Here is a 15,877-nt window from a genome sequence, read left to right as displayed (position 1 = left end):
CACATATTGATTGAAACAAGTCATTCGCACAATATTCATATACATACAAACAACTATCAATATCCAGCCTAAATATACTAATGAGACACTGATCCTTAAAACCAAAACATATACAAAAATATACTATTTAAACTTGTAAATAATCTCATAAAAGTTATATCTATATATACATGTAGGTAACACCAATCAAAAGAATCGCGGTTAAGAGCATTTCGAAAATGAAAAGATTTCTCTTAAATCTTGACTTTTATTGAGACGTGACAATGGTCAGATTGAACATGTTGAAGAGGTTGACCACTAAATATTTGAATACAGAATAAGTGAAACTCTATCAGATACAAAAAAAAAAACACATTTGCATTTTAAGAAACTTGTTTTAACAATGATTTTTCTTAAGGTACATTATAGATCATAAGTAAATATTTTTTGAGACAGAATTTTCTTATACTTAGCCAAAATGAAGATTTTACTATGCTCTTTTTAAAAATATAAGAAAAAGTATGGGTCACCGTGCTATTTTTCAAGCTATGAGTCGTTGAAAATTGCCTAAATTTGGTTAGATTGTTCATGGAAGAACACATTTGTGTGCATAAAAAAAAATCTTTGAGATAGAATTTTGAAATAAATTGTGAAAAGATAGGTTTTGTAATATATTTTAAGGAAATAAAAAGAAAAAATGGTGTCACCGAACTTGTTTTCTTGGTACAAGTAAAAGGAAAAAATTTCCCTATCAGTCCAGTATAATTATTTTACTAAAAGAGTTATCTTCCCTTAAATGGGTCATTTGAAAAAAATGATTCTAAAAACAAAACAAAACGATGTTTGATTAAATATTTTCAACTATACAATAAATTACCAAGTTTTCTGTATATTATTTAACAGTCTATCCTTTAAATTGCAAATCTGTTTTCAAATTTGCAGATTTAGGCAAATAACTAGACCGATTTTTTACTGTGATTGTACAATCCAAGATGGCGGTATACCATGTGTCTACCTTAAGCCTGTACAGACTGAGGATTGTCGACCATATTTAGGTTTTTTTCCAGAAACACATGTTCATGCGAAGAAGGTGATCTATAATTGCATCGGTAGACGTTACTTTATTTTGGTTTCGAAATACATGTACTGAGTGACAGTAAATATGCACAATAACAACTGTTGTTAGCTATTTTACTTTTTGTCATTTATTCAGAAATTACATAATTTCGACATTTAATATTCTTTAGAAATTTATTGGTTTTGTCATGTTTGCTGCTATGCCAGAAAAATCTGACTGATTTTGTTATCATGTGATTCGAGATACACGCACTCCGACGACTTACCCCCTTCTTACCTTGTTTGTAAATTTCGTGCGATGCCAGCAGATGCTTATTCATTTTGATATTAATTTCAATTTAAGTAGTTAATCATTTTAAAACTTGCACGTGTTTATCTCGTAATTCAATCTTGAAATTTCACTCTTATTAAATTATTACATGTACTTTCTACTGGCTTTAAATACATGGAATGTTATGTATATATTTCAATCGTTTAAATTAAACAAGAACATACTGTCATTCTTTTAGGAGTTATTGTCCATATATACATGTTGTCCTTTATATATATATATATATATACAACTCATCTAAACATCAACCCAACAATGTTAGATCTGTAAATTTGCTTTCGCAAATTTTTGGTTCTTCTCTCGCCGGGATTCGAACCCATGCTACTGTGATATCGTGACACCAAATCGCCTGCACTGAAGCCGTCCCGCTAGACCACACGACCACCTGGGCTCTCAAAATAAGAGCTTTCGCTGGCCGTGTGTTACCTTTCCTCGTCAGTTTTAATCTAGCGGCGTACTACAGTACATGATATATAAGGCATGAAGATGTTACTGTAACAAATACGACCCTCATAGCTAAACGTACACGTCGATACTTCATAACTAAGGTTTTTTTTAATTTATTTTTTTGCGGAAATGGGAGATGTCTAAAGATAAGATCACCCTATTTTCTTTTATATCGCAGTCAATTATTTGGTTGTGTTCATTTTCCTAAAAAGGGACCCTAGCTGCGAGATATGTAAAAAAAAATATAAAATACATTTTTTTTTTGTTCAATCATTAATGTAAGTGAAACAGTGAAATAATATATAGCTTTTAGCAGCAAGTATGGCGTTAAACTTTGTCAAAATAAGCTAAGAATCATCGAATAAATTATAAATTATTCACTTGCATGCAAGAGATGGATACCGCATGCATTTTGCGTGTTTAGTTATTTAAAGGAAAAGAATGTCGACAACTATAGTACAAATAACAGGTATACAAATAAATGTTTGCTTTATTTGTACTTGTACAAATAAAGTCTCCTGTTACCTCTCTTTCATCTTTCACTTTGAGCAAGCGCTAACATGAATATTTCTGTTGCCTAACTAATTCAATTTAGGATCCTCTTCGCGGTCCGCGTTTCAACTACATTGTATGTCGATTTCTTTAAGAAATTAGAGACAATGATTTCCATTTAATTACTAAAGTTGCAAGTGTTGGGAGTAATTTCAGGATAAAAACACTATATGATAATAAAATAATAATAATTTATTTTATTAAAGTGTCACATACTTGTCTACAGATTTTTTATACAGATTATATAATATACATTGCACAATAATAAAATAAGACAAATACCCAGCCTAGAGAGACACTATATATACAAATATATATCTATTTAACAAATACAAATTGAAAAAACATAAAAAATGTTAAAAATGTTTAAAATTATCCGGATATTTCACATCATAAAAAAATAAAAATTAAAATAAGTAATTAAAAAAAAAACCAAAAAAAACCATATCTTTTAAAAATAGAAATGACAAAATTAAGTATGACGTAAAAAAATAAATGGTATGTGATAAAAAGAATATATTTTAAAGAGGTTATATAAACAGATTGCGAAGAATAAAATGAAGTTATCTTGTTGTTTTGTTAAAAACCTCTCAGTAAAATAGTAAATAAATAGAACATGATTGAAATGAATTAAAAAAAAAAAATTAAAAAATTAAATGTGACTTTGACTTTTACGGAAATATACAATCATGAATTAAAAAAATAAATAAATTAAATATATTAACTTTGACTTTTACGGAACTATACAATTAAGAGTGTAGATTGCTTTTCAGTATGTACATTGTCGGGTCATTTACTTGTACTCGCTACGAAACAGGAGAAAATCTCGGCAGAGCCTCGCTTTTCGTCCTGTTCCTAAAACTCATACAAATAAATTTTGTATTTTCCGACAATGTACATCTATATTGTATATAATTTATATCTATATGTTTGTGTATATCGCTTGTATTTGCAATCGTAGGTATTCGGAAGTCAACTCGAAAGTTAATTAGATGGCGTATAGACTAAAATACACACGAACAGAAGCTTCATATTATTGAACCCATGTCTAGTATATTGTTTATTTCAGACTTTTTTGTAATTTGGTTAAATGTTTTACATTGTAGTAAATCAAATATGAGAGCTTGGGTCAAATTTATGAATGTGAATTTGACAGCTACATGTAGTGTCCCTTTTTCCGACGTAGTCGGTATAGTTTTGGTTTGTGCCCTTTGAACTTAAGGACGCTTATCTATGGCAACAGAATACGCATGCTCGAAAATCCTTTCTGTGATTGGACAAAATGCTGTCATGGTGGGTGATTTGGTTGTGTTTGAAAAAACATCTCGTCAATTATATCGTGATGGAAAGCAAGTGAAAAACTATAAATACTTGAACTAGATCTAACACAGATTTATATTTTTATTAAAATAATTGTTTCTCCAATAGCTCTTTGCATCCGTGACAGCTGATTTCGGGACAATAATATAATTTTTAATGTCGTAAACTTTGTTGTACGAACGTACATGACTTTTAGAACGCACCTACGCATGTGAGATTTCCGCGGGGTTTTGGTGAATGTAAACAGAAAGATACGAGGACCGAGAATACTGAAAACAAACAGAGAAACCGTTAATTAAATAGTATCTTTGTGCTTCTGAAGGTTATCGAAATGATAGTTTTAAACATATACTCAAATTTAAATACGTCGGATATCTTTTTTAAAGACAGTTCTTGTTTAAAACATGTGCAGCTGTTTACAGGGAGCCCTGTAATTCTCCAATGTTTCATTTCGTTTGATTTCCGAACAATGATTTGCTCTTTGAATCACGGGTCACATTGATTTAAATAAAAGGTGCCTGCATGGCTCTCGTGTACTTAGCAACACTAAATATTTCCGAACAATGATTTGCTCTTTGAATCACGAGTCACATTGATTTTTATTAAAAGGTGCCTGCATGGCTCTCGTATACTTAGTAACACTAAATTTTGAAACTATTGAAGCGTAATGTACGCTTAAGTTATAAAATATTGGTCAAGTACATATGTACTGCTTGGATAGTTCATTAGATCAATAACCTGCACACGTGTTTCTAAAAAACAATATCACGATGATATAAAACATTTCCGGAAGTTAAAAAATCTTTAGTAATAAAATACGATAGTCGTAAAATATCACGAATCCAGTCAATCTTTTCTTGCTTGTTCTGGAAATACTTCATGCATGGACCACATCAATTGCTCCTTAAAATACTTCATAAACTAAGAATAGTGATTCTATATCATGTATATCATTAAGAAACACCAACATGCATGCACGTGTTTGGCTCATTAGATAATGACATGTGTCTGTTTTGAAACTGCGTTTTTACGAGTAAATATACTGATATCAGGTAAGAAATCATTTGATTATATATTTTGTTTTTAATTGTCAATAAAATATTTATAATCAAAATACTACATTCATGGTATTTTTTACAGATATATATATATATTTCATATATTTTTTACAAAGGAAATATAAATAGTTTCAACGTATCATTTTTGTCATAGAGGTAGAAATTGTGTAATTAATCTTAAGTTAATTTAAAAAAATATTTGTCAACAAATTCATGAAAATATTTTGAACAAACAAAAATTCCATCGTGACAACAAATGAAATTTGCGTTCAATTGCGACAAAACAATGACATTATTCAGTGTACTAGGTACAATTTTGGTATTCCAGATAAAAAAAAATCAGAACAGTCCTGATATATAGGATATTGACATAAACATATCGGACGCAGATTTAGTTGGTGTTTTTTCTTCAAAATCTTCAAATCCTTAATGTAAAATTAAAACGAGTATGATAATTTACAAGTGTCTGCTGGTTATTCAGGAAATTCGGAAATTATATGAACGAATCGTATATAGTTCAGTGGTTGTCATTCATGTTGGTTTATATCTCATTTGTTAAAGGCCCGTACGTACGGTTGCCTATAGTTCTTGCTGTAAAGCAATTTTTATATTTTTCAAATACACTATTTCACTTTAAATTCTCAGTCTTTGAAAGAAACGAATAATAACGATTCCAGTATGATTTCCCTAGAATATTTTAATCAATGAAAATCTAAATTCAACTGATTCATTAGAATACTATTGACTGATATAGCTATGTATTTGTACTCTAGACACGATGTATCACAACCCGCACACTCGCATTCTCTAAATATTATTCTGTAGTAGACACAGTCATAATTATGGTCACTAAAATATTTCGGAGATTATCTATTCAATTGGTTTAAAATCATTTCCTGTTCATGCATTCTACTTATATATTTAACTTCATTAACTTTTAAGATGCGAAAAACATTAAATAACACAAAACGTATATCCAAAGGGGAAAGTATATGCAAAATAGAAAATTGTATCGCATCAGAATTTAAGAAATGTTTTGTACATGTATACAAATTATTCCACAAGACATACATGAAAAATGTGTACATTTTATATATTAAGTTTTCTTCAAGACAAATGTTACACTGAAACCATAGACCATAATATTGTTATTTTTTTTATTATTATTTTTTATTATATATAACATTATATAAGCTGATAAACAAATTAATGGATATTCAATTTAGATTTTTTTCCATTTTTTTAATCTATCTGAAATAAGATTTGCTTCTAAATTAGAAATATAATTCATTTTAATATTGGTTCTTTTGTGAATATAAAAGGAGATTTGATGTCTTCGTTAGTGAGACAGCAACCGAACAAAACATAAATAGAGGGTAACATAATCAGTTTTTTTTATTCAACACTATATTGCTTACTGTCAACAATTTTCTTCACTAGTCCAGCATTCTAGTGAAGGGTTATACTAAGTTTTAAGAGGCTGTCCAAGTAAATATCAGACAAATCCTATGATATGGGTGGCACAACATAATTTTTTTCCCACTTAATGTTTGGTTCCAATGCAATGTATATATCATACAAAGGAGATATATGTCAATGATATTTTTGAATCAACAGTGGATGGCTCAGAAAATGATTTTAAAGTTCACTAACAACGCAACAAAACTGTGTACAAAATGAAGAGTTATCTCCCCTTTTCAATGAATTTTCAGTGCATTCTATGTATTTTTTTTCTCCTTACTTGTTGCAGTTAATAGAAAACAAAATTTAACTGTGAGAAAGAATGAATTTGTGATATGAAATAGATGAAAACAAATTGAAAACAAAATATGTCATGTGCCATCCACTGCCTGGTTTTTTCCATGGACACCCTCTTTAAAAATCCTCTTGAGTTGGAAAGTTATGACGAAATTATTCTTTTCAACCAACACATAATTCTTAAAGAAAGAAACAAAATTTAGTTCAGTCGTAGATAATGTTTTATAAATCTAAAAATTCATATAAATCAGGGGCGGATCCAGCCATTTTAAATTACATGTCCCCATTCAAATGCATTGATCGTCCAAAAAAAAAGGGGGGGTTCCAACCCCCGGAACCCCCCTCTGGATCCGCGCCTGTAAATGTTATCATATTATTTATATTTAATTTGAACAAAATGTTTTAATATAAAGTGATGTTCTTTGATTAATTCTTTACAAAAAAATTCGAACAATCTAAGTTTCCTCAGTGCCACTTTGAAGTCTTCCTTTATCCTTAAAGATGAAAAGTTCTGTTCTCTGATACATTGATCTTTTTCAAGTATTTCATGGAATATTTGTCTGTCTAATATATGATGTTTATTAACTCAAATGTCTTTTTTGTCTTTATATTTTTACGTTCTCTCGGTTAATGCTCAAGTTTTTAGTACATTTATATTAATAATACCCCATTCTTACATACATTAGTTTTACATGCTATAATTAAACATGTATATCCAATAACGCAATAAATACATAAATAAGATATAATCGGCAATAATGATGCATATAGCTGCATGTCAAAACGTTTTGAATTTAAAACACATCTGTGTGCAGAATGATAAAACGCGCATTACGTTTTTATTGCAAATATTGTTACCCAATTTCTTTATAGAATCAAAGACTAGATTGACCAGAGGTTTAATTGATAACAACTTTTATGAAAAATGTATGTAATAAAGTGTATGATGTGGGTAGTTTGATCTTACTAATTGATCGCTGTTTGGTTTTTCCAGCATAAACGTGTCTACTATATCATGAAAATGTGTCTTAACCTTTTTTCATTTAATAATCTTCTCGTGTAGATGCCAATGACTTTTTGATTGAGATGGTTTTCTGAGATTAAGTGTTTTCTGTGAACCCTTCTTTGAATTTGTAATGATTTATAGGTACTTAACCTAATTACTTTGTAACGGTCTAAATGTGTAATACTGAACCCGTTATACAGAATTAATAATTCAAAAAGTCTGAGCTCTTAACTCAGCACATGCTGAAAGGTCATGCTTTCAGGAATGCAATTGTATTAAATTAATATAATATTTTTGAAATTGGGTCAATTTTCTCAAAATATCTAAGTTGTCATATACCATCTAACGTCTCTTTCAATAATTCGATTCATGTATCATTACACTTCACACCGCAAAACGGACGACTCGTCAGGCGGAGAAACTGGGGAAAACCCGGAGTACATCGGGTAAAATTCAGGACTAACATTTTATGTTATAAAATTGAGAATGGAAATGGGGAATGTGCCAAAGAGACAACAACCCGACCATAGAAAAAACAACAGCAGAAGGTCACCAACAGGTCTTCAATGTAGCGAGAAATTCCCGCATCCGTGACATGGCGGTCGAGTTACATCAAACTTTCTGGTTAGGCCGGGTATTATGAAATCACAGAAAATTCAAGAACAAAATAATTCAATAATCTGTAGTCTTGTTGTCAAAGAAATATACAAGTAAATTCACTAATCTATTTATTAAAACTCCATTCCAGGACACAATTTACATTATATACAGTTTACAAAATGCATAGTTCATATATTCATTGGCACATTACTTTCACACATCACAAATGGATTTCATTACAACTCCGCATCAAAATCGGCAACAGTGTCCAATACTGTGCACCCCAAAGAAAAACGCCACAGGCATAGTGTTCTAAACCACGCAACAGTCTGAGCGGACAAAATATCAAAAATGCATACAGTTGAATAGTAATGACACAACTTTCTAAGAATCTATAAATTCTCCCAAAATCGGCTAAAAACTGACCACAATAAGAAAATCTTTTTAACGTTTCATAATTTATAGTTCCTTTCTCAACTTCAATTTCATAAACACTAAAACTTCTAAGGGCTCTTATATACCTATGATCTCCAAATATTCTCCAAATATTCTCCAACTGACCTAAATATTCTCCAAATATTCTCCAACTGACCTAAATAATATCCAAATATTCTCCAACTCTTTGTTTACAAAAATAAAACATGTAAATCATATAAAAGTATTTACAATGTGACCTTAGAGAAAAATGCTATGTTAATCTCTTATAGCAGGATAGTCATTTGACTTAATGACTTTAACAGACGATAATCAAAACGTTAATATGACAAAATTAATTACAGTGGACATAAAATAACACTTGTACATTCCTTCCCCTCTAAATGATGACTGACCTCAGTCATCGAACTCTACTTCTTTAATGTCTATAGTAACAAAATAAAACCTAAGTAATAAAACAAATAAATTGTTCAAATAAAATCCAGCATAAACACCATTATAAATTGTCTGCACTTGTAAATCTTTTGTCTTAATTTTTTGAATGTTCATTGACTTCACTAACGGTACAAGCTGCCAAGGCGGAAAAGTCTATTTCTTCTGAATTCAATATGTTTGAATATTGGATACGGCTTCTACTTAATGTTTCTTTTACACCATTGAAATAAGAAAAGTCTCTTTGTGTTAATCGATGATAATAGTTATAATTGTTTCTTCTGTAACAACATGAGAAGAACTATTCATATCACCAAATGTCAAAGTATCTGATATAGAAATAATGTCATCACCAGTGTTGTCTTCTTTGTCTTCAGATTTATTGGCACTGTCCTCAACAAGCTGGAAGATATCACAAAACGATTTGTCCAAATTATCTAAATGTCCCTGTTCATCTATAAAAATTTCATTGTCCGAAACATCACTATGTAGAATTAGAGAAAATGTTTTATAAGGGTCTTCTGGTAGTGGTTCCTCTTCAGAAAGCTCATCAATTTCCTCAAATGTACCAATGTGTGTATTCTTGAATAGTTTAATAACTGGTTTTGAAGTTTGATTCAACACTTAAAACACAACATCTTTGACACAATCCAAACTTTTGCTAAAACTTTTGCCTATAAAACACTCTGTTTTGAAGTTAAATTGACTCTTTGGTTCAACGATTCCAATCATCCCATTTACATCTCCGTTTATTCTTCAAAAGAAATCATTTCTGATCTAGCTGGAATATCAACTGTTTGAATTAAATTCACCCCGTACAAAGCACTTGATGCGACACTATTTTGATCACTGCTTCCTATGAACGCTACATACATATTATTCCAGTTAGCAACTTCATCTTTCATATCAATCACTATTCCAATTCGTTTCATAATATCAGTTCCAATAATAGCATCATGAAGCAAATCCATGACTACATATATATATATATATATATATATTGTGCACAGACACTAAACACTAATTTCACATTCAATAATTCCAGTAATATATATAGAGGCTGTCCGGTTGCCGAAACAATGAATTCTTGCTCAAAGCTCTGTGGGTCGCTCATCATAACAAATCTTCTTAAACTAGGATGAAGTCCTTGCAAAAAGTGTTCCATAGCTAACCTGTCGTGCTCGTCAAGTGACACGCCTCCATGTGCCCGTCTTGCCAGTTTTAAGATTGCATTTCCGTAATCTTCAACACTTTCACCAGAAATTTGCTTCCTCTAAAATAACTCACTATAGTACATACGTTCAAGTTCTTTTGGGCAAAACCTTGCTTTAAATTTTGCACAGCTGTATCAAAATCATTTTGAATTTCACTATCCAAATCCTCGAAATAGTCAGCAGCTCTGCCCCCTCAGGTACGCAGGCAACATTTCTCCCTTCCTGCCATCACTCCAACGATTGGCTCGGCTGATCCTATCAAATATTTTAATCCTGCTTTCAAAATCTTCCCCAACGTCTCAAAAATATTTCAACGGTGTTACTTGTGATTTCACTTCAGGCAAATCTCTGCGCTCATGAGGTGTAGATGAAATTGGTGTTCGCACTACAGACACAGATTGAGCAGGTGAAAGACTTCTATTTCTGGTTTTCCTTGTACGGCCCATAATTACGAATTTAAATCATCATCCAATAATAAAAAATGTAATGACGAAACACTCACAGTTCAGAAATATTTATAAACGTACATCCAAAAGTTATATCTGGTAGTCCATATGTTGAATATTGAAATCCACTAGTTGTTCTTGTTGGATCCCACTTCTGACACCAAAAATGCCATGGCGGTCGAGTTACATCAAACTCCCTGGTCAGACCGGGTATTATGAAATCACAGAAAATTCAAGAACAAAATAATCCAATAATCTGTAGTCTTGTTGTCAAAGAAATATACAAGTAAATTCACTAATTTATTTATTAAAACTCCATTCCAGGACACAATTTACATTATATACAGTTTACAAAATGCATAGTTCATATATTCATTGGCACATTACTTTCACACATCACAAATGGATTTCATTACAACTCCGCATCAAAATCGGCAACAGTGTCCAATACTGTGCACCCCAAAGAAAAACGCCACAGGCATAGTGTTCTAAACCACGCAACAGTCTGAGCGGACAAAATATCAAAAATGCATACAGTTGAATAGTAATGACACAACTTTCTAAGAATCTATAAATTCTCCCAAAATCGGCTAAAAACTGACCACAATAAGAAAATCTTTTTAACGTTTCATAATGTATAGTTCCTTTCTCAACTTCAATTTCATAAACACTAAAACTTCTAAGGGCTCTTATATACCTATGATCTCCAAATATTCTCCAAATATTCTCCAACTGACCTAAATATTCTCCAAATATTCTCCAACTGACCTAAATAATATCCAAATATTCTCCAACTCTTTGTTTACAAAAATAAAACATGTAAATCATATAAAAGTATTTACAATGTGACCTTAGAGAAAAATGCTATGTTAATCTCTTATAGCAGGATAGTCATTTGACTTAATGACTTTAACAGACGATAATCAAAACGTTAATATGACAAAATTAATTACAGTGGACATAAAATAACACTTGTACACCCGGAGGCGTCCTTCAACTGGCCCCTAAACAAATATATACTAGTTCAGTGATAATGAACGCCATATGTTATACATAAAATTGAAAATGGAAATGGGGAATGTGCCAAAGAGACAACAACCCGACCATAGAAAAAAAAACCAGCAGAAGGTCACCAACAGGTCTTCAATGTAGCGAGAAATTCCCGCACCCGGAGGCGTCCTTCAACTGGCCCCTAAACAAATATATACTACATTGTAGTTCAGTGATAATGAACGCCATACTAATTTCCAAATTGTACACAAGAAACTAAAATTAAAATAATACAAGACTAACAAAGGCCAGAGGCTCCTGACTTAGGACAGGCGCAAAATGCGGCGGGGTTAAACATGTTAGTGAGATCTCAACCCTCCCCTATACCTCTAGCCAATGTAGAAAAGTAAACGCATAACAATACGCACATTAAAATTCAGTTCAAGAGAAGTCCGAGTCTGATGTCAGAAGATGTAACCAAAGAAAATAAACAAAATGACAATAATACATAAATAACATCAGACTACTAGCAGTTAACTGACATGTATGAATTTGAAACCGTCAATGAATTTGAATCTTCTATTAATTAGACCGACACAGATTGGACTTTAAACGTACTAATTTGCAAGGTACTATTCCACATTACATCCCAGCTCCTTTGTTCTAACAGGGGTGATCTGAGCCGGATCACTCCTACCAGATCACCCCAGTTTAAGTTTCTTTGTTATGCATGCTTTCCTTTGTTCTGTAACATTTTGGCGGGAATGTCAAATCCAGTATAAAACTTATAATTAATTATACATAGAAGACCATCTATCAAAATTCACGTAGAAAAAATCCAGTGTATATGCTGGGATTCGAACTCAAGACCTTTAGCATAACAAGCCACGACACATACCACTTAACCAGGACGACTCGATACGAACTGTAAGAAAATTAATATACTTAAAGGAAGCAAGATATTTTTATAACTGGGGCGAGTTGGCAGACCTTTATTCAGTGGGGTTTAAACCCTTTTCGTTAAATAAATGAGTTGTCAGACTGATTGTTCAATTTGATTTAACACTTTTTTAAAGTTGGGCGAGTCGGTCACAAGAGTGGGGCGATTTTTTCATAAAGTGGCGATATAGTGTGGGCCGATTGGCCAGTGGGGCGAGTTGACATTGTTTGATATCTACTCATCGTGTTAGGGGGTCATAAAGGGTATACATCATATAGTAATATATAAAGTATATAATAATGGTTGTGTGGTGTTCTAAACTAGATTTTATGAATTGTAAATGGTTTTTCGTCTAATCTAAAACAGCTTGGATGTAAAATAGTTATCCCATTCGGACTTGGTGTGTCAGTGTAAGATCACCCTCGGGCCTCCGGCCATCGGGATGATCTTACACTGACACACCGCGTCCTTATGGGATAACTATTAAGGACAACATGCTAACCTATCCGAAAACATTAGTTGGCCTTGAAAAAGACTTAGAGCAATTTGAAATGCAAATTTGACGACGATTTTAATTGACCAGGTCAAGCATAAAACCCACGAACAACCTGCATTCGAGGGGAACACGCTACAACAAGGCAACCAAATTGTGCGTTAGTCAGATCTTTGATGGTCCATGCTGCGTTTAATTTTTTATATATAATAAAAAAAAGTATATAAAAAAAGATGTGGTATGATTGCTAATGCGACAACTCTCCACAAGAGACCAAATGACACAGAAATTAACAACTATAGGTCACCGTACGGCCTTCAACAATGAGCAAAGCCCATAAATTAAGGCTGGTGGAGATTAAAAGTGCTATAGTTGTAGACTTAACTGTAGAATCGTTTTTTGGGGTCTTAGGTTGCTGTTTTGTTACAATAATAAATACTTCACATAGATATAATGCAGATTTTAACAGACAAACAAAATTAATAGTATGTTTTTAAAGCTAGTATATATGGATAACGCTTGTCTAAAAAAAAAATTGGGCAACTCATCAATTAGCCTTTGACCAAATATTTATTATAAAGAATTCTATCTGTTTATTTTCAGAAGGAAATGGCAATAAGATTACAGATATTATAGCACAGATATGTAAATTAGTCGTGTGATAAATAATTAAAAGGAGTGCTTCGATGAAGCGTTGGTATGCCTATGAAACCGCAAATGAATTACAGCTGAGGAATAAACAGAATACGTGCAAAATGATACATCTGTGTATGAAGACAAAAATCAACGTTAGACCACTTATCTGAAAATCACATTTTAAAAACGATCAGAAATTATGTTTTTGACATTATTCAAGAAACAATTTGATTTTTACAATAAAAACAGGAGGAAGATATTGGTTGTGTGTCTATCTTTATCGATACTATTTTGTCTGGTTTTCGGAGGAATAAACCATGCCACATGCTGCATTCAATTTAAAGACCAGATTTCTAAAACTTATTTAAGAGGTTTTTATTCAGACATTCAGAAACAAAAAGTCATTGACCCTCCTACAACATGCATTCCTAAACATATAAATTGTATAAAATTAGTAATGGGTGAACGTGAGGAGCTTATGAAGGCTTCAGGATACATAAAACATAATAAAATAGGAAATAAATGTCAACTTAGAAACCTAGTAGAAAATTGTAATGCTTTGAAAATCGCACACAATTATGTAACAGATAATAAAACAATCTTCAAAGAAGAGCTGGAATTTCCCTTGGCGTTTGCTATAAAAATGCACACCAGTCCCGAACAAGCCGAACAATTGCTTCGAAATATATACCGACCACATAATGTTTATTGTATTTACGTTGACAAGAAATCCAAAGAAGAAACTTTCAACTTGATACAGAAAGTAGGAAATTGTTTTGATAACATATTTATTGTTAAAAATCGTATAGAAGTTGTGTATTCTAGTATAAATTTAGTCGAAGCTGAAGTTGAATGTATGAGAATTGTGTCAAAATCAAAGAAAAATTGGAAATATTACATTAATTTAACAGGACAAGAATTCCCATTAAAAACAAATTTAGAAATTGTGAAAATATTGCAAAGATTGAATGGCGCTAACGATATCGAATCTTACGAGTATCCATTCATTATGCAACAAAGGTATACAAAGGAACACGTTATCAAAGGCAATTCTATACACAAAACTAATAATCTTAAACATTCCTTTACCAAACGATTCCAAATGAGTAAAGGCTCAGCGTATGGCGCGTTTTCAAAGCCCTTTGTAGATTTTATTTTAACTGACAATATCGCAAGAATGTTTTTAAAATGGCTGAATGGAACATACGCCCCTGAAGAAAGTGCATGGGCAACGTTGAACACTTTACCATGGACACCTGGTGGATTTCACAAAAAAGCAAAAAATCCCACGGCTTCTTTCTTGTCGCGTGCTGTTATTTGGAGTTGGGATAAGTCTAGATGCCGGGGACATTATATCAGAGGTATTTGCGTGTATGAATCCGGTGATTTACCTTGGTTAGCGCACAGAGAGGAGTTGTTCGCAAACAAGTTTGATATTAATCGGGACCATGTTGTGTTGGACTGTTTGGAAGAGGTTTTACGAAACAGAACAAAGGACAATAGAGTTGAAAATTTAAATTGGGATTTTTATAATACATTGCCACATGCTGAGTATTATGCTAAATTCAGACAAATGCAATCATCGAACAATTATCTACAACGAAAGAAAGAAATGTGGTTAAAAGATCACAATGTGACAGAAATGTTGGAACCAATTTCTAATAGAGAATAAAAGAAATAAAAAAAAATCTTTGTTTGTTTGTTAAAAGATAAGAAGATTTGGTATTGTTGCCAATGAGACCAATCTACACCACAGATAAAATGACATGGAAGTTATCAACTAGTGGCCATGCACTTCATAGCCTTCAAAAATGAGCAAAACCCATAACGCATTTAAAGTTATTAATCTATAAAAGTCCCCGTAATGACAAATGAGTTTCATAGCGTGGAAAAGTCAAATGAAGAGTAATTCGATCTCTGTAAGCATCAAAATATGGTGGAAATGGACCCTCACAGATCTTAATAATATTTGGTACAATTATAGTGTACTAAGACCCTTTTCTTATGGTACTATTAAAAATTCATTTTATTTATGTGTTTCCATAGTAACTGACCCAATATTATCTTGTATTTATGTGAATTCTGGTATTCTCAGATTCTAACCAATATTATGGTTAAAAGTTGGTTAAATGTCAGTATATTTAATTTTATTTGTTTGCCTTT

The 15,877-nt window shown here is 31.9% G+C and overlaps 1 protein-coding gene across 2 annotated transcripts in view; it reads left to right on the top strand.

The window, feature by feature from the left end:
- The window catches only part of LOC139528160 (beta-1,3-galactosyl-O-glycosyl-glycoprotein beta-1,6-N-acetylglucosaminyltransferase-like), a 31,571-nt gene extending 16,149 nt beyond the window's left edge, over positions 1-15,422 (top strand). The window contains exons 1-2 of one of the 2 annotated variants that reach the window (XM_071324016.1): positions 4,566-4,758; positions 13,682-15,422. In XM_071324016.1, the coding sequence (XP_071180117.1) occupies positions 13,914-15,386 (1,473 nt within the window). In that variant the 5' untranslated portion in view covers positions 4,566-4,758; positions 13,682-13,913 and the 3' untranslated portion in view covers positions 15,387-15,422. Of the gene's footprint in view, positions 1-4,565; positions 4,759-13,681 lie in introns of those variants that run through there. The other variant, XM_071324017.1, reaches the window with a different exon arrangement.
- The last annotated feature ends 455 nt before the right edge of the window (positions 15,423-15,877 follow it).

This window comes from Mytilus edulis, chromosome 6, assembly GCF_963676685.1.
Source record: "Mytilus edulis chromosome 6, xbMytEdul2.2, whole genome shotgun sequence".
Classification (NCBI taxonomy): Eukaryota; Metazoa; Mollusca; class Bivalvia; order Mytilida; family Mytilidae; genus Mytilus; species Mytilus edulis.
Note: the sequence above shows the minus strand (reverse complement) of the source record. Positions and strands in the feature narration are given on the sequence as shown.